The sequence below is a fragment of the Taudactylus pleione genome, unplaced genomic scaffold, assembly GCF_031769625.1.
Source record: "Taudactylus pleione unplaced genomic scaffold, aTauple2 ptg000225l, whole genome shotgun sequence".
In the NCBI taxonomy this organism is placed as follows: domain Eukaryota; kingdom Metazoa; phylum Chordata; class Amphibia; order Anura; family Myobatrachidae; genus Taudactylus; species Taudactylus pleione.
The window spans coordinates 46,611-67,091 of record NW_028284627.1 but is presented as its reverse complement, the minus strand read 5'-3'; the positions used below and the strand labels follow the sequence as shown (position 1 = coordinate 67,091).

Here is a 20,481-nt window from a genome sequence, read left to right as displayed (position 1 = left end):
ATGACTACAGTGCGAAATACGGAATCCAAGGAATGCTCCAACATAGCAAGAGGAAGGTAAGGTGGAAAATATAATAAGACAAATGCAACACAAGACCAGAAAGTAATGCGCTGCAACCTGATTTCTGGTACGGAGTAATATAGGCAAGAAGAAGCCGCTGCAGCATTCCATCAACTCTAACGTCTACTTTGGCCACAAACGGATGACATTCTCAGCACACAGGAAGATTACCGTGTGCACCAACAGGAGCTCCAGGTAGATGGGATTTAGGAATTCTATTAAATGAAAGCTTACTTTATAAATGATAGACATTTGATATAGTTAGGAGGAAAATATAAGCTTATAATACATACCAGCATACACAAGCTCGCAAAATCCATCAGTGTAAATATAAATGAGAGCCATAGAACAGAGGTTCCCAAACTCAATCCTTATGGCACCCTAATAGTCCAGGTTTTAAGGATATCCATGCTTGACCACAGGTGACTTAATTAGTACCTCAGTCAATTAGCACCTGTGCTCAACCATGGATATCTCTAAAACCTAAACGGTTGGGGAACCTCTGCCACAGAAACATTGTATATATTTGCCAGTCACTCCACTTATCCAGCCTCTCAGGCTTCAAAGGTGCCATTTAAATTAATTTTCATATTCTAGTGTACCACCCCTCCTCCAACCTCTGCCCTCTTCTCTCCATGGTGTCCATCCAGATCACATAGAAAGGTAAATTTAATTAGCTGCCCCCCTTGCGGCCCGATTGTGCATTATTTTGCCCTATGGGGTCTGCAAACTAAAAGCAGCGAGTTCAGATTTACCGTAAGTGCAGGTTATAGCCACATTTACTCGCTGGACAAGACCCCTCGCAATTTATTGAGTTGACCCCATAGATTTTAATTTCGGGTGAGCAGGGCCCGGCTCTCCCCTTTGTCTCCTTTCTATAAATATGCCATCACTTCGCTTATTCAGAGATGTACAGAATGCCGATATTTAGGCAGTTGAGCGATTATCTGCCAACTGCACATGCGCTACGGTGGCAGCAAAAACACAGGTGCGTCGCTACAGTTTTCAGCACGTCTCAGCCTGCAACTGCGATCCCGTAGGCAGAACACATGGCGCCAGAGTCAGTTCCCGGAGCCATTCTGCACAACCATAGCGTCACTCAGCTAATCAACCATCGAAGGATCTGTCACCAACGCTACGTGTTTGTACGAACCTGCTTCAAACCGAGAAAGGTGGGCGTCAGAATATATTTCCAGGCGCCTACATCATTAGCATATTTTCACACAGCAGCTGCAAATACATTAGCGTACATCTCTGAATCAGGCTCGAAATACCAGAATTTGAGGTAAAATAGTTCCTACTGAATTTCAATCTCATGACTATCCGCTCAGAGCACAAAATGGCTGCAGCTTCGAGGTGTAGATGACTGAGGTGCCAGACCATCATCAATGCTTGCCACAGAGAACTGTCATTGGCAAGGGAAGACAAATCCCAGTGCCATGTAGCCAGTGTGCCTAGCAAAATGACAGCTGACATTTCTATTGACTTCAATGGATGTACTCCATTGTTTACTCCTGACACCTGGGCTATGGGCTGAGTGACTGCATGCAAAATGCTACGTTATACAATGTCACAGCCACTGACACTGTAACGTAGCATTTCGCATGCAGGCACAGCCACAGTCGTACACAGACTATAGGCATGCTGCATATCGCTTTAATCAGCATAAGCTACTTGTGTGCATCACTTTGTGAATAATACTAATTTTAAAGGGAAAACTTTGCTCAAAAAGATGCAAGTTCCTGCAGAGTCACACGGCGCTCATGCGTTGTGTAACGCGACTTGTAGCGCACGGAGGATAGATGTATGTGGACACATCTGTACTAAAACTGCACGCTCACTTGCAGGGTGTCTATTATTTTCTCTCTCTTTAAAGTGCACAGTCCGGGCAGACATTTTGTGGGCCAAACCAATATTCCTAAGAAAACAATTACACAGGGGACATCACTAAACCATGAGACACTTTCATAGCAATAGGTGAAGAGTTGAACAGCACAAAAAATGGCTTCCTCTCATACCGCGTTTCCCCGATAATAAGACACTGTCTTATTTTTTTATTTTTTTCGAAAAAACACCATAGGGCTTATTTTTGGGGTAGGTCTTATTTTAATTAACATTGACAGCAGTGCCCCTTATGCAGGCCCCCCTTGTAGAAGTGCCCCTTATGCAGGCCCCCCCCTTGCAGGCCCCCTTGTAGAAGTTCCCCTTATGCAGCCCCCTTGTAGAAGTGCCCCTTATGCAGTCCCCCCCCTGTAGCAGTGTCCCTTATGCAGCCTCCCTTATTGCATTGCAAGCCCCCCTGGTATTGATCCCCCACCCACCAGTACTTACCTGACTCGCCGCCGTCCAGGATGTCCCTCTCACTTGCGCGCTGGCTGGATCTAACATGATCCAGCAGGCGCGGCCGCACAGGATCCTCAGTGCTGACGTCATGACGTCACCCGCACACTGCATGACCGGGAACGCTGGGTTCTGAAGCATTCCCAGCTCAAAATGGGATTTTGGTAGGTCTTATTTTCGGGGTAGGGATTAATTTACACGGGGTTACATAACTAAGGGTAGGGCTTATTTTCGGGGAAACACGGTATGAGGCGGCAACCGGTCAACTTCAAGCAAAATGGTCACCCAAATTCAAATCGTAATTTATCAGTTTCCATTCTGTCTACAGTTCTGTTTTTACTGTACAAATGAATTAAGGCAGCAGGGGGGAAAAAAAGTCAATGTGAGCAGGAATTTTTGCAGCTTGGAGGAAGACCATAAAATCCCTCCTGCAGAACAGATGTAGACAGACTGCCAAAAACCATGACACAGGGCTGAATTTAGGACAGGAGAAATTCCCCTCAGATGACAAAACTGTTCATGTCACACAGATGCACCAACAGAGTGTACAAATGGTATTTATTAAAAACATTTACATACATTTACATTGTTTAAACAAAAAAAAAAAATCTAAAATTTACACAAAAGCAGTGTTTTATTTTTTCCTTCCCCTTTTTAGCCATCAAAAGGTGTGTGAGTAATAATAAATGTGTGTGTTCAGGGAAGTTGGATAAAACAAAACTGGTGCACAGGACGAGAGGTGTTGCAATTAAACATCTACTTTGATTTTACAAAATGCAAACTGAACTGACCGAATCCAATTTAGTTACTCTGAGATGACCACATATTTCCTGTGAACCAGATTACATTTGCTCCAGAGCGGTCTCATAGGTAACGTAAGAAGCATACACTATTTTAAAAAAAAGGTGACAAATGGAGGATCTCTCGCATTGAGAATTGCATCATTTATACAATTCCAGCTGCTATGCGCTATACACACCAAGACCAAAGAACTATATACTAAAAAATTTATTTTATTTTTATTTTTTTAAGTGGGGCATTTAAAACAGGCAAATGAGTTTTTAAAAAAAAAAAAAACACAATAAAATCATTTGTTATTAAATTACTGATAAACAGTTAATCTTAATCCAAGCCATTTGGGAGTAGGAGAAAATATTTCACAGAAATATGGCAGTGTGTATTGAAGAACATCTGCTCTGCACATTCAAGTAAAGGTTGGGAAATAAAGTTCACCCTCCTCTATTGTGATTTTTTTTTTTTGGTGTGCGTTATTCCACTTTAAATGAAATGCAGAACACAACGGTGTTGCTTAATACTAGACAGAGGGGGATTTTGCCTTAACGATCTATTTTATCCTTAATGGAAACTGTCGGCTGTCCAGCTACAAATCCATTTCAGATGATTTGTGAAGACAATACGGCACAGTTATTGGCCTATACATGCATGATTTATTTACTTTTTTAACTTTGCCCTTAAGGGATAAAAAATACAATAGGCATTTAAGGCAAACCCTAAATCTACTTCCAACATATCTACCATGACAGCACTAAAATGTAAGAAGAAATAATAGAGCAAAGCAAATTAAAAAACAAACATCTCAGTCTTGTAACGAGAAGTCAAATGGTTCAAATTCTCTTCGGAAAGCCTTGGCCTGATCCTCCTCTTCGTCTTGGCTCAGCTTACAGGCCTTCCAATCAGCTCTAGTTGGTATGTTCAAAATGGCTTCACTTGCCAACACCTCCCTGTATTTGAAAAACAATATGGAAAAACGTCAGACACCCAAAACAGACCTGACCATTGGGGCCTCAGTGTAAAAGATCTATAATTTGCACATTACCCCTTCTGTGGTTTAATTCTATATTCATAAATTATTTTTTTAAAAATGAAACGTTTTATTCAAAATATCATTGAAGAACCCCTTAGTAATCAGATATACAGTGCAATTAGGGCCACCTTATTAGGTATACCTTCCTACTGGGTAGGGCTCCCCTTTGCCCCCAGAAATGCCCAAATTCTGCATGGCAGGGCTTGTGCAAGGTGCTGGAGATTCTGGCCCGTGATGACATTTCAGCATCACGCAGTTGCAGGAGCTTCATGCTGTGAATTCATTCACATTTGAACAGTGTTTCATAGGTATAAACAATAAATGTATTTGCACTCCCTGCATTGTTCCAAATGCCAATTCACTTATTTTTTATTTTTTTTTGCTTTGCCCCCAATTTAGAATGAGCCCCTTTGGGTCATCACTGCTAAAGCTCTCAGACACGTTACTGCAACAGCAGCTTTCCAGTTAGTCTTATTTATCAGTTACAAAAAAATAAGTTACAAAAATATAAATAATTTAAAATAAAATCCTACCTTCCAAACTGCAACGGGAAGTTTTTCTTAATCCTATGAAAGAGTTTTTCCCCGGTATCTAATTCAACATAAAAATATGGTGTCCCAGGCTGTACAATCTGTAAAAAAAAACGAAATATATATAACAAATTTTCACGTCTTCTGTAAATATTAAATGTCTGCATTAACTGTTTAAGGTGCGAGTTACACAGCCAAGCATCACCACCGGTCTTTGAATACGGATCGAAGAAAGTCAAAATGCATACTAGCAGTTGTGTCTCAGATCAGGGTAATAAAATTAATCCCTACATATCTAGCAATTGAGTCCCTACCATATACACAGCGGAGGCTGATATTTTGTAAGACGAGTCAATATTCGGCCTAATCATTTATTGTGAACCAAGGACATCAGTGAAGCACCAGACAGCGTCTTTCATGCCTCTGTGCGGTCATTTGTTTTTGGTTAAGGGTTAAGCTGTACGACCATAAATACTGGGTCGGAACACAATATGGCTCTGTCTTTTGGTGATGTGTCCGCGTCAAATAAAATTGCAGCAGAGAACACAAAATAGAGACTAGAGTTGGTGAGTGTGGGAACGTACTTGTTTGATGTCTGTGTGCTGTGGGATCTCCAACAGTTCTATGTTCTGTTCCTGCGCTTGGATAATAAAGGACTCCTTAATATCTTCTGTGGTGCAGCAGTCTAATGGCAGAGGAACCACCTGGATGCAGCAACATAAGCCAATGTAATATACATGGTTAATTGATGATAAGAGACATATAAAATATATGTCTGCGGTTAAAGGGAAACTGGAAAGAAAACTAATCACGGCTGGTTACCAAACCAAAAAAACCTGTCTCTTATACACAGTGGAGAAATCATGGTACAAACTTATCTTCATGAGATCTGAAAACGTCACAAAAGGTACATAAATAATAAAGCCATCACTGGGACATGTTCATCCCTCAGAACAGGAAAGTCATCATGGGACAGGGTAACCTGTCTCTACAGACTTAAACTAATGAAATGTAATGACTGTGAGCTGACAACAGCCAGAGAGATCAATAGACTTTAAATGATCTCTTAGGAGGCTGGTTGCTCTTATTCTCTATGTGACATTATCAGGCTGACCCGCAATATAGACAGGAGAACCAACAGAGATAATGCCACAATTTCAGGATTTACACTGTAATGGTGCATACACACGGTCAGATTTTTCTTCAGATCTGAATGATAACGATTTAAAAAATCGTTCATATCTGAAGGAAAATCTGACATGTCTGAACGATGAGCGTTTCCGATGGTCAGATAACGATATCCGACATCTGATGTGTTTGCAGTCAGATTTGGACGATTCCATTCATTTTAATGCAGTCAAAAATCGTTCGTAGTTCAAATCGTTGGTCAAATCGTCCACCTGACACATCTGACCATGTGTATGCACCTTCACAGATCTATGGTGGAAATCGGTTTAAAGAACTATTCCAACCAAAACTGCTTAAAGCAACCCGCTGTGGGTAGAAGTATGCACCTTGCTCACTGTACGTAGGCAACAACTGGCCTGATAAAAATGAAATCTCAAAGGCTGGACAATCCCACTTCCCATCCTTACTTGTAACTGCAGATGCTGACTCCTGTAATTCCTCTCAAACATCACATATCTCTTCCCCCTCGCCTTGTAGAACCTCTTCAGGGATGCTTTGTATTTGTCACATTCTTCGACTACCTCAGACGAGAGGTCCACCATGGCCTGGTAGTGCCCAATGGGTAGAATAAGAATGTGGTCGGGAGTCAGACCGCCTTTCGCAAGAGCTACATAGCACTAAAATAAATAAAAGTGGTAAGAACTTTGCTCCACCTCGCTCACCGTTACCGTACAATGTGACACGTACAGAGATCGCTGCCCCTAATATCCACGCACTTAGCCCAGAGTTTATCAGCCAATCGTTTAACTGGAAATACCATGGACAAGCAGGAGACTTACATTTAAATTTTTTTTATTATTTTAAAGCAAGAGCTAATGTACAACAAATCAGGTATCAAGAGGCAACATGACAAATGATTGGGAAGGGATAAATTATTGTCTCCCTGGTAGCAGCAGCAGATAGGGGTTAGCCATAGTAATAAAGACTGCCTTTCGGAGGCGTTACTACTGGGGTGCGTTGAGGACAAGCCATCTGCCGGAACCCTGGCATCGGAATCCCAAACGCCGAGACAACACAGGCTCCGAAATCCCGACAACTCAGGATGCAGACATCGGAATCCTGACGGACGACACCCCGATGGTAAGGACACAGCAGAAAGGAGAGTATCAATTGCTGGGGGGGTGTTGACTGGGACACTTAAGTTTAGGCGCCCCAGAGGGGAGTTAGCGTTAGACTCTGGGCAGGGGGGTGTTTAAGGTTAGGCTTCGGGCATGGGTGGTTTAGGTTCAGGCACCACCAGGGGGGGAGGGTTAGGCACTTAACGGGTGGGTTAGGGTGCGGGGTAGGGAGAGTTAGTATTAGGGTACAGGAAAGTTGGGGTTAGGGGGTAAATAGGACAGGGGAACATTACTTACCGTTCCAGTCAGGAATTGAATCATCTGGATGTCGCTGTCAGTGTACTGACAGCCAGCATCCCGTCCATTGGTATTTCATACCGATTTCTTACTACCATATATGGTTTCTACCATAGAAAACCAATTTGTTTTTAGACAAATGTATCAGATGCTGCAGCCAGTACTTTCAGTAATACGTTTTTTGCATATTCCAAGCATTCTGTACGCCTATAAATGTGCTTTACTATATAAACACTTATCAGTGTTTGTAAATTGTCTGATATCAATGTCTAGTCTTGCTTTCGTGTTTAGGAGTAAGACTAGACATTAATAAAACACTCTTTGCAGAGATTTGCACTCTTTCACTGTACAAAATGATGCAAGATATGGAAAAACACAGTACCAGAAGATAAATATTATTACCAACATGACAATAGAACACAAATGACATAGGAGAAAGCAGAACTGTGACATAGGGGGGAGATGTACTACAGCGAACTTATTTTCGGAATAGTTTACAGTGTAAAGTATTAACAGCGCTATACGTAATGCAATGTAGGTGTTTAGTTGCTTCTTAACGTCTAATACTTACATCTTCCCCAATGCTGACCACCAGGTGCTTCTCCACTTCAGGGCTTGCGAGACAGAACCAGCAAGGTCCCGTTGGCTGAGCTATTTGGCAGAAGAAAATGCTGGTTAATAAAACATGATCACCTACGTACTTCTTCCCTACATACGTTCTTGCACATGTGTCAGTGATGTCACCAGTTCCTAATTAAATGACAAATACAGGTTTTGACAAAATGGCTGCTGTCTCTGAAAAGGCGAACTGTATACTAGGAAAATGTTACAAAGCACTTCCGTATACTTATCAGGGAATCGTCAGAACTGAAGACACAACAGGATTAGTCAGTATACAAAGTGCTTGTTCTCATTTTCCTAATCCACCACCCAAGAAAGGACTCTGCTGGTAGCAGGTCAGCATGTTGGCGGGTAGGTTTGGGGATGTTCTATTTCATTAGAACGCAGAAGTCTTCGCTGCAGACCATTACATAAATAAGATAGTGTATCCACCAGTTAAAGTGCATAACAGGTGGCTGCTAACTCTACTCAGTGATAGTGCCAATATTGGGTTCCTTACATCAATAATTTACATAAACATGTCATTAACTAGCACTTAAAAACTTCTTGTAAGAGTGTGAGAGCAAGCTGTAGCTTTCCCGGCACCCCTATCTCTGATCAAAGCTATTCCACCTGGCATGCCTTTCACCCAAATAACCAGGAGCATGCTCCGTAATTGCCTGGTCTGCAAAGTACTCCTACTGGCTGCCAGTTTACATGGGTCCAATTATGCTAACAGGCAAGAGGCCATGTGCAGTCTTCCCCTACATCGCCCCCTGCTGGTAGAAGGGCTTGTGACATGATTTACACATGATTTGTAGCAGCACACAGGAGTAACACTCAGTCTAAGGCACCCTCTCCGGAATCACAACTAAGTGGCGAGCAAGGCTGGCAGTGACTGTGCTCTCAATAGGACGAGGCCACTATTTTCTACCTAGAAACTAAAGGGTCAACGCTTAAGCGCTTTACGTAATTGTTCAGCAATTGCTTGGCACATATAAGACAAAGCAACAGCGCCCCTAATGACCAAGTTATAGTAGCGCAGTTTTTTGCCAGCTAGAAACCTACATATTATTATTTATTTTATTTACAGTTTCTTATATAGCGCAGCATATTCCGTTGCGCTTTACAATTGTCAACATTGATAGAACAAAACCGGGTAATAACAGACAGATATATAGGTAGGAAGGCCCTGCTCGCAAGCTTACAATCTATAGGATATATTCTATTCAAACTAAGCCTCGTGTCAGTATAAATAAATCTATAATAATGTAATTCTAATCTGTGCTAGAAAACTGGCCGCTCAGATGTAACTAGTGGCAGCACCTTCCTGCACCAGATATTCGTTTCCACCATTTGCTTTGCAGGCAGCCTGCTATAAAAACTCATAGGAGACTCTTGGATACAAGCTCTTTAATTTGACAAACACTGCAGGGAAAAGCTCAGTCACTCACGGTGTTTCCTTGGCTGTTTTCCTTGGGCCCGCGCGCCGCCCCTCCCATCCGACTGACGTTTCTTTCCATGTTGTCTATTCAAGTCAAAGAAAAACTGCTGGGCAGGCTCTTCCTGGTGGGAGATTACAGAGAAAAGACTGTACTTTGCCATCATTTCAAAAATTATCAAGATTTAGAAGTTTGCGTGAAGACTGGTTAGGAGGAGAGTCTCATAAAGACGGATGCTTGCTGTGACATTTTATTGGCTAGCTCAGAATGGAAATCTGAACACAAAACAGACTATGCTGTAATCAAGCGGAGAGAACAGTCTGGGTTTTAGAAAGGGTTAACAAGTTACAGGTTATCAACACTTAGCAAATAATAAAAAGGACCAAGCAGATAAGCTAAATAGGTTATTACATGTGAAGCTCACAGCTGTCTCTCTCCTGGCTCTCCAGCCAACTGACTTTGTCCTAAGAAAACCCACCCTAAACAAAACCGCACGCATTACTGATTTTTGTAATGCTATGTCATTGCGAAACCAAATATATTTAAAAAAAAAAACACACTACGAACAAGGACACACAAGATGCTTAGTAAAAAGTTTCACCTACTCTGTGCCTGCCCTTTAATTAGCATATACTTTAAGTTGCTCTCTCAACGCTGCAATATCCCTCTGAAAGGCTGCCCCCCACTACTCTTGGCAACTATGACTGCTTAGCTGTCCACTGCCACTTCCCTGGGATCTGATTTGATCTATTACTTGGTTATAGTTACTGCATTGTCAATTGTTGGTAATGTTACAGCGCAGACTTTACTCAGCTTGGCTGTTCCAGGTCACTGAAAGGGAGGTTTCATCGCTCCAGATGTCCTGTGTGTATATATAACAGCAAGAGCCACACTAATAATGGAAGCAGAGCAAGTTATGGCTAACTCCTGTCCATAAACACCCCCTATACTCTGCTTCCTCAGCATTATTACAGCATCAACTGTAGGGCAGAGATTGAAGAGATCCCATATAGCAATGTTAGATGCCCATCACGTGCGAAAAGAATGAGGCTGGGGTTCCCTATTAACCATCTCCTGTGACTACAGAAGTCTTCACTATTCCAACACATAAGGAGGGGCATATGGTCTCCATATGCACCACAGCGATGATAGTCTAGACACAACAGACCACCTTGCACCCCCTTCCCCAAATGCCATTTAGCAGCGAAGAAAAAAAACATCAAAATGTTATTATACCAGGATACATTTAAATAATAGGTACCTTCCATCATAAATGATGGTGCATAATTCACATTATTTTATTCTTACTAGAATAACTTCTGCAGGAAATCACCTGATTAAACCACAGAAACACACTGTCGTCATCTGATAAATAACGGACTTCCCTTAGCAACAAGTGTAACCATGAAAACAATACGGACTGCAAACCTTGTTTCCACGATTACAGATTTTAAGGAAGCATCAGTAAACAGCCTATAAATGAGATCTAAAGAAATGGTTAACAATGGCGCTCTCACTGCAGGTCCACGCTTTAGGTCGTATCTGCCGAAAAAAAAAGGATATGTATAATCCTTCAGGACAAAGAAAGAAAACCAATAGGGCTACACAGTCTGAGAAGTACAAATAAAAATTGTATGGAAAAAAAAATATATATATCTATTTGCTGTATATAAATGATAAACTTTCAATAACACATAATCATCACATAAAAACACCCGCACCGCTGCTCCCTTACAGGTGGAGGGCAGCGGCAGTAGCTCTTGAAGCTAGCACACGGTGCAAGCTCTTCATATGCAGCGCTTGAGGTGACAGCGGTTTTCAGTCCCCCCGCACATGACGCTAGAGACGACAGCAGTACCCGGAATCGGTATGAATTACCGCTGTACTCCTGGCCGGCAGTTCAAATCCCAACAGCGGCTGGCCAACAGAGGAGGAAATCCTGATCGTCCCTAGGTAAGTATAAACTAACCTATTTTTCTCCCTAACCCTCCTTTAGGGTGTCTAACCCTAACCCTCCCCCCCCCCTGTGCCTAATCCTAATCCCCCCTCTAAGTGCCTAAACCTAACCCCCCCCTTCCCCGATGCCTAAACCTAAGTCCTCCGGGGGGGGGGTGCCTAACCCTAAGTTCCCCCCGGGAGCCCTAAACCTAACCCCCCGCGGCTGTCCACTGCGGCACCCGCTCGATCGGGATGCCGGGCGCCAGTCTCCCAGCGTCTGTAAAATGACAGGCGTCTAGATTTAGACGCCTGTCATTCGTCCCTCGTCGGGATTAAATTGTCTGGAAGCCGGCGCTCGGCATTCTGTCCGCCGGCTTCCTAAACGTATATCCAGTACCCGTATACTTTGAAGCACAGGTTCTCAAACTCGATCCTCAGGACCCCAAACAGTGCATGTTTTCCAGGTCTCCTCACAGAATCGCAAGTAAAATAATTATCTCCACCTGTGATCTTAAAATGCGTGGGAAATAACGTTCTATTTCTGCTTTCAGACGATTTTACAGAGTGTGGACTATAACTGAGATTCTATATATTGGTTCTCAAGTATGCAGTGCAGACAAGCTTTCTATGAAGTCACTTGTTACTGTTACTGCTTAATGACCAATGTTTTCATGTAACTAGTATCGGTTATTAAACGTTTGTGTCATTTTTATATACCAAATACATCAGTCTTTTTCGTTTTCCATACAAATTTTTATTTTATTGGTTTCCTTATTTATAAATGAGATCTACTGCTATAAAAGCATGTTCTGCTCCAATGAAATTGTCCTAGTCAGCTACTCACAGTGGAAGTAGCCATTTTCTGACAAAGGTGTCGGGAATCGGTTGCGGGCGACACCTACGATACGGTGCATGTGCCGCATTTACGGTATCCCCGTGATCATGCATTTCTCTGCACAGCCCTATGGGGCTGCGTACAATAATATGCAATTTCAGGGCGATTTGGTGCGCCGTTGCGGACGTTCCAATGCCCCAATGTGAGCATCAACAGCAACTGAACCGACCGGAAAGGCTTGAAGGGCGATGTCAGTCTTTGTATAGGGATACACTGCATTCATCTCACAAAATTACTCCCTGCACTTATTGGAGTGGAGAAAAGTCAACTTTATAAACGTAAATAAGAATAATAAGACGGTGTAATGTTAGCGTTACTGCCTAACAGCACTGAAGTCGTGGGTTCGATTCCCACCACAGCCCTACCTGTGTGGAGTTTGTATATTCTCCCTGTGCTTGCGTGGGTTTCCTCCGGGTACTCCAGTTTCCTCCCACACTCCAAAAATATACAGGTAGGGTAATTGTCCCCCAACAAATTACCCCTAGTGTGTATGTGTGTGAGCATGTGATAGGGAATATAGATTGTAAGCTCCACTGGTGCAGGGACGGATGTGAATGGCCAAATATTCACTGTAAAGCGCTGTGTGATATGTGTGCGCTATATAAATAACTGATAATAACAATAATGACGATGGAGGGGGAGAAAGGGTGACGCAGGGATTGTAGCACATAAAACAGCAGAATGTTCCATCACACTTTACCACAGCGCTGCTCAGATACGATCCAGCTAATTGGCATATAGGCGATAACTAGAACCATTTTACATTACTTCATCCGTCATGTTCTACCTCATCCTCTGTGGCTTTAATCACTTGACTCTTCTTTCCATCCTTCCCAGATTTCTTGTATGGGTTCTCAGTGACATCTAGTGGCTGTTTTACAAGCTCTGCCGAATCCATCGAACGCAAGGGAACAATGGTGAATGCATAGATGTACTGCAAGGAGAAACAAAAGGGGTTCTAATGATATCAGGATCTATGCAAAAACACTGCCCTAATGGGGTATAAATAAATGTATACCAAGCAACAACAACACAAAGCGCTTCTGTTCAGCTGCACTGAATGGAGCCGGATGGACAGAGACCTCTAGGGGTGCCAGATGCTGCTGTTGCTTTGAACTATACAGCGAAGAGCGGTTTCCAGCTTCTGTTAATGAGGGGAAAGTACTTTGGGGTTCTGTTGCCCGGGTCACTTTCAGTTCTTCTTGTAGAAGTATTAGAGTGTTGGCTGTGCCATGCTTAGCATGCCATCACCGTATGTCTTACAATGGAAAGCACCCACGAGGGGTCATAACTGCAACTAGTGACTGCAAACATAACCTTCACTGAGGTGGGAGGCACAGGGTCCCTGATCACAGCCTGAATTTCTGGAGATGGTGATCTTAAAGAGAATTAGAAGTGGACATTTCCATCTGTCCTTTATGCACCAATACCCAGTGGGCATCAGGAAATAATGGTGAGATGATCACTGGGGAGGACAGTAGCAGAGTGCATCTCTGGGTTTAGAAACTACAAACAGGCTGTCTGCAGCTGTGCAATATGGACTGCGGACTATGGAGTGCTCTCCATCACTTGGGTGCAGGTGTAATTGCCAACTAGACCATCATGCATTGCGAGAAGCCTCCCGGCTACAGGCCTCACATTGGGAGAAGCCTCCCGGCTACAGGCCTCACATTGGGAGAAGCCTCCCGGCTACAGGCCTCACATTGGGAGAAGCCTCCCGGCTACAGGCCTCACATTGGGAGAAGCCACCAACCCTCACTGGTGCCATTTATTTTCCAAATGATATCTTAGAGATGGAGTTAATGTGATAAAGCTTCTGCCATGAACTAGTAGGAAAACCCTATGAATATATCAGACACTACCTGCCAAATTCATGAGGGGAAGTTTAAAATGGAATATATTACCACAAGAAATCCCTATTACTCCTGAAGAGGACAGAACATAAATAATATATAATTTCACAATGGTACACTAAATAGAGTTTTTCCTGGTATAGCCCATTAATGTGGAATTTGGCATGACTGCTTTACGTTCAAGAACGGCACTAGCAATATAAGGATTAAGCGACCGAGGACTCATGGTTAGTAACCCTGTTCTGCAGGGGTCTTCAGTCCCCTATTCCCATAAATAGGGAGCAGCATACTGTAGGGACCAGATTATATGTAGCTCTTTATAGAAATCTGCTCTTTATTTCATTACATCCAAATAACATTTTCTTCTATTTAATTCAAAATGAAAAGTCTGTAAAGTTAAAAGGACACTCCGACATCTACCATGTTTGGTTTAAATCACCTTTTTCTTATTAGGATTGCCAACACTTGCCAGTGCTATGAACCGACTCACGTGCTGGGCAGCTTCCTGTAAGACCATATGATTTCTGCACAAAAAAAAAAAAAAAATATTATATAATTTATTTATTTATATATATATATATATATATATAATCTATATCTCTATCACATATTAATGGCTAGTACACTAAAAAGGTCATACATATTATATAACTATTACAGCATAATATGGTAATGTACTACGCTGGCATTACTTCCCAGTCCGGGATGTAGTTATAACACGGACAGTCGGGATGCCGGCTCCTAGAATGCCAGCACCGGAATCCCGACACCTATTAGAATCCCGGTGCCGGCATCCTGTCGGTAAGCAGTGGAGTTAGCGGGAGGGTTAGGTTTAGGCAGCGGGGAAGGGTTAGGATACTTACCGACAGTAAGTCAGTATCCTAACCCTGTCTGTATGCCAGCAACGAGATTCTGACCGCTGGGATCCCGAGTGCCGGCATTCCATACCCGTCCCCCTGCCACCCTTCATTCTAGTAGCAGAAACCAAACCTCACAAATAGAACATCTGGAAAAATCCTCCACACATACTATAATGGGCTACAGGTTGATCTAGTCCTCTACACATTGTAATGCTCCAATTGGCTGTAGGTTGATTGAATCCTGTGACTGTTTCAATACACCAACTGCCACAAATGCCCACACCCAATGGAAACCCCTACATAAAAGGCAAATATGTCATTAGCATCCATCAATGAAAGCCAATCTATAGTATCCCAAGGAATCTCACCTACCTGTAAGGAAGCCGTTCATAGTTTTCGCCCTCTAGTGCAGAGAAATGATAGCGGGGCTTTAAGCTGCCAGCAAGATTGGATACGAATGCAGAACCACAACTTTTCAGGTCTACATCAGTCTGTAGGCGAAACACAGTGAGCAAAGCACCTGTTATCTCTGTACAGAAGAGCGTTTCTGCAGACTCCAATATTATAATATAATAGTAATATATTTGTTTGTTTATATGTTATTGCTCTTCTTCAGGAAGTCAAAGAAATATCAAACATTTGACAATAATAACCCCTGATTAATACGGGATCGTGCACATGCATGACACATGAATAATTCTTTGTACTTGTACCAACATTTGGACTGTGCGGATATATAATCTATGACTGGTTTTTCCTTTTTCTTTTTAGCACTGATTAGCTTTTAGTGTAAAAGCTTAAATTAATTATTCAATATAAATATATGTGTCATTAAGATAGCAATTTTTGTCCAAGCATAATATCCTTGATGATAATTATAACAAGAGATATGGTAAGAACTTACCTTTGTTATCTCTGTTTCTACGAAGTCCATAGGGTCCACAGGGTTGACCTTGGGGTATAGCTGGATCTGGATCCACGGGCACCATGCAGTTCAAGCTTTGCTGCTCCCAGGATGCACTTGGGTCCGTCCTCCTCTATACCCCGCCCCCGGCCACAGGCACCTCAGTTGGTAAGCAGCTAAGGCCGGAGGAGGAGACTAAACAGAGAGAAGGAAGACTGGAACACACAAGAAACCATACTCACAGAAATGGGAGACGGAAAACCGGTGACCAGCCACACAGCCCATTTGAAGCCAGGTGCGTCAGGGCGGGCGCCCTGTGGACCCTATGGACTTCGTAGAAACAGAGATAACAAAGGTAAGTTCTTACCATATCTCTTGTTTTCTACTTCAGGGTCCATAGGGGGTCCACAGGGTTGACCTTGGGGATGTCCCAAAGCAGTTCAACTAAGGGCGGGGACGCTCCTTTGCTGAAAGGAGTACCCGGCGCCCAAAGGATGCATCCTGAGAGGCGAAGGTGTCAAACGCATAAAACCTCAAAAACGTCTGAATTGAAGACCAAGTAGCCGCCTTACACAGCTGAACAGCGGAGGCGCCACGTCTAGCAGCCCAAGAGGGACCCACAGAACGAGTGGAATGAGCCTTAACAGAGGCTGGCACAGGTAAACCCCTCCTGTGCATAAGCCTCACAAATAACTGAACGAAGCCAACGGGCTAACGTTTGCTTGTTGGCAGGCCAACCCCTCTTGTGAAAACCGAAGAGGACAAACAAAGAATCCGACTTCCTAACCGAAGCAGTCCGGTCCACGTAGATTCTAAGTGCCCGGACTACATCTAAGGAAGCCTCACCAGCGGAAAGATCATGTGACTGAAAAGCTGGCACAACAAGTTCCTGATTAATGTGGAACTTTGAGACCACTTTGGGCAAAAACTCAGGACGAGTGCAGAGCACCGCCCTGTCCTGGTGAAAAATCAGAAAAGGGGGGCGACAGGAAAGCGCCCCCAATTCTGAAACCCTCCTGGCAGAAGCAATTGCCAGGAGAAAAATGGTCTTAAACGTCAGCCACTTCAGCTCCACCGACTCAAGCGGCTCAAAAGGAGGACCCTGCAAGACCCGCAGTACCACCGCCAAGTCCCACGGAGCCACCGGAGGCACGAAGGGAGGCTGGATCCTGAGAACACCTTGGAAAAAGGTGTGAACATCTGGCAGTGTAGCAATCCGTCGCTGAAACCACACGGACAAAGCAGACACATGAACCTTCAGAGAGGCCAGGCGTAAGCCGAGGTCCAAACTCGATTGAAGGAACTCCAAGATTCTGGAAACCCGGAACACCTGCGGATCATAGTTTCTGGATTCACACCACTGAAAATAAGTGCGCCACACCCTGTGGTAAATCCGCGCGGAAGCAGGCTTGCGTGGCCTAAGCATGGTACCAATGACCGAACTGGAGAAACCCCTAGACCTCAAGACGGCTGTCTCAAGAGCCACGCCGTCAAAGACAGCCGACCCAGATCCGGGTAAAGGCAGCGCCCTTGAGACAACAGGTCCCGACGCTGAGGAAGAAGGTACGGAGCGTCGATGGAGAGGCACCTCAGATCGGAGTACCAAGGACGTCTGGGCCACGCCGGAGCCACCAGCACGAGCGTGCCGCCGTCCTGCTTGAATTTCCACAGAACCCGAGGAAGCAGGGATATCGGAGGAAACAGATACGCCAGGTGAAACGTCCATTTCACCGACAGAGCGTCTACCAGACAGGCGCCTGCGTCTCTTGTCCTTGACCCGTAAACGGGCAACTTGTGATTGTGACAGGAGGCCATCAAGTCCAGCTCCGGCAGCCCCCACCTGTCCACGAGTAGCTGAAACACCTCTGGGTGAAGCGACCATTCCCCGGGATGCACGTCGTGACGGCTGAGGAAGTCCGCCTCCCAATTGAGGACTCCGGGAATGAAGACTGCCGAGATCGCTGGAACGTGACACTCCGCCCAAGCAAGAATGCGAGACACCTCCGACATTGCTGCCCGACTGCGAGTTCCCCCTTGGTGGTTGATGTACGCCACCGTGGTGGCGTTGTCGGACTGCACCTGAACCGCCCTTCCGTGAAGAGCGGGGCCGGACGACTGCAGGGCCCTGTACACAGCCCGCAGTTCCAGGATGTTGATGGGGAGAAGTGCTTCTTCCGCGGACCAACGACCCTGAAGCGATAATGAGCCGGTCACTGCCCCCCAACCCCGGATACTGGCATCCGTCGTGAGCAGGACCTAGTCCGGGATCCAAAAGGGGCGCCCCTCGACCAGATGCGCTGTCTGAAGCCACCAAGCCAAAGACTGCCGAACCTCCGGGGACAACAACAGCATCTGAGAGCGGATCCGGTGAGGTAACCCGTTCCATTCCGATAGAATCAGCCCCTGCAGGGGCCGGGAATGGAACTGGGCAAATTCCACCATGTCGAATGTTGACACCATGGACCCCAGAACTCTCATAGCTGAATGGACCGACAGGCGGCAACTGCTCAGGCAACTATGTATCCGCAGCTGCAGGGAGGAGACCTTCTCCGGAGTCAGGAAAATCCGTTGCCGACGAGAATCCAGCAGGGCTCCCAAATGAACCATCAGCTGTGATGGAATCAGGGAGGACTTCTTCCAATTTATCAACCACCCGTGTGCTTGAAGACAAGCAATGGTCAGGTGGAGATGTCGAAGAAGCACCTCCGGGGAGCTCGCCAGCAGCAGAAGATCGTCCAGGTACGGCAACAGACGTAGACCCTAACCCCGAAGGTGGGCAGCCATAACTGCCATCACCTTGGTGAACACCCTCGGAGCCGTGGAAAGGCCGAAAGGCAACGCCCGAAATTGGTAGTGATGGTTCAGGATAGCAAACCTCAGATACCGCTGATGTGCCGGTGCTATGGGCACATGGAGATAGGCGTCCTGGATATCGAGGGAGACCATATAATCCCCGGGTTCCATCGCCAGAATGATGGAACGTAACGTTTCCATCCTGAACCTGGGAACTCTGAGGTATCTGTTCAGAGACTTCAAATTCAGGATAGGGCGATGAGAACCATTGGGTTTCTGTACCAGAAACAGAGTAGAATAGTACCCCGTCCCGCGCTGAGACTGCGGAACGGGAACAATGACCCCTGCTTGTAGCAAGGATTCTATAGCTACCTGAATCTGACCAGCTTTGGTCTTGTCCAGAGAAGGACTCGTACAGAAAAACTGGTGGGGCGGCCTGAACCGAAAAGACAGGGCGTACCCCTGAGAGACTACTTCTCGAACCCAGGCATCCGTGGTGGTATTGTGCCAACACTGGGCGAATTGGAGAAGTCAGCCTCCCACTCTGGGGTCCCCCAGAGAGAGGCCCGGCCCATCAGGCAGCAGGCTTATCCTCCTGCTTGGAAGAAGGGCGCCGAGCACTCCATGCTTGCTTCTTGGGCTTGGGTGCGGCCTTGGTCGCCGAATGTCTCGGGAAGGACTGGCCCTTGGCCTTACCCTGAACCCAAAAGGACCGAAAGGCAGAGCTCCTCACTTTAGCCGGCGCAGAGGCCGAAGGGAGGAAAGCCGACTTGGACTTAGCCAAAGTATCCACTATTTTGTCCAAATCCGGACCAAATAGTAAATCACCATTAAAAAGCAAGGCCTCCAGACCCTTTTTTGAATCTGCATCAGCCCTCCAGGACCTCAGCCACAGGGAGCGCCGAGCAGACACCGCTGCAGCCGACACCCTAGAAGTGAGCAGGCTGGCATCCAAAGACGCTTCCCCAATATAGGAAGCTGCATCCCGCATCTGTCCCACTAACGCTCTCTGGATATCCGGAGCCTCATCAGGAAAGGTATCCTCCAAGGCATTGGCCCATGCCTCAATGGCTTTAGCCACCCAGGAGATAGCCATGGACGGGCGAGCCACCGCCCCGGAAAGAGAATAAATGGACTTTGAAGGATCCCACGGACAGGAAGGTGGAGACTTGTTTAAAGAGGAGATAGACGGCAATGGCAGCGTCGCGCTTTTGATCAAGCGGGTAACGTGGGAATCCACCGCCGGCGGAGTCTCCCATTTCCTGCAATGAGCTTCAGGAAAAGAATAGTTCGCCGCCAACCTCTTCTGTGGATGGAACCTCTTACTGGGTAATTGCCAGGCCGCCGCCATATGATCCGATAATTGATCAGACAGGGGGAACACAGTTGAAGTCAGTCACCTTGACCTTTTTAAAATTAGGAAACTTCGACCTAGGAGCCGGCGCATCATCCTCAACATGTAGGATAGCCCGCACCGCCCTAACTAAGGCTGGAACATTAATGGAGGACTTAGCTTCCACCTCCTGCCCCATGGCATCAGAGTCAGAGTCCTCATGGATTTCTCCATCATCTGAGGACACTTCCGAGTCCGACAACTGCGCAGCTAGTGAACTCACAACCGGACGTTTAGACGCCCTTGGTGGCACATCACCTTGCAACATGGACTGAAACGCCGAGGATGAAGCCGCCAGACTCTGTACGGAGCTGGAGAGAACATCCACCCAAGGCGGAGGAGCCGTCGGAGCAAAACTCTGCAAAGGCACTACAGACTGACGCGTCACTGGGGAAGACTGCACATACACAGGCAGTCCCGAGTAAGGACCCACAGTCTGGGCCCCGGGGGGAGACCGCAACTTTTGTGGAACACCCGGGGAATGGGGGATGGTGGGCTGCGGCAA

General features: G+C 45.4%; 1 protein-coding gene across 1 annotated transcript in view; it reads right to left on the bottom strand.

The window, feature by feature from the left end:
* Positions 1–2,941: 2,941 nt before the first annotated feature.
* The window catches only part of LOC148517195 (pre-mRNA splicing factor cwf19l1-like), a 30,599-nt gene continuing 13,059 nt past the window's right edge, over positions 2,942–20,481 (bottom strand). Inside the window, exons 6-14 of the mRNA XM_088478972.1 lie at positions 15,259–15,377; positions 14,466–14,550; positions 12,961–13,107; positions 9,353–9,464; positions 7,870–7,949; positions 6,351–6,560; positions 5,340–5,459; positions 4,759–4,856; positions 2,942–4,142 (exon numbers count right to left, since the gene is read on the bottom strand). Of these exons, the coding sequence (XP_088335098.1) occupies positions 3,998–4,142; positions 4,759–4,856; positions 5,340–5,459; positions 6,351–6,560; positions 7,870–7,949; positions 9,353–9,464; positions 12,961–13,107; positions 14,466–14,550; positions 15,259–15,377 (1,116 nt within the window). The 3' untranslated portion in view covers positions 2,942–3,997. The remainder of the gene's footprint in view (positions 4,143–4,758; positions 4,857–5,339; positions 5,460–6,350; positions 6,561–7,869; positions 7,950–9,352; positions 9,465–12,960; positions 13,108–14,465; positions 14,551–15,258; positions 15,378–20,481) is intronic.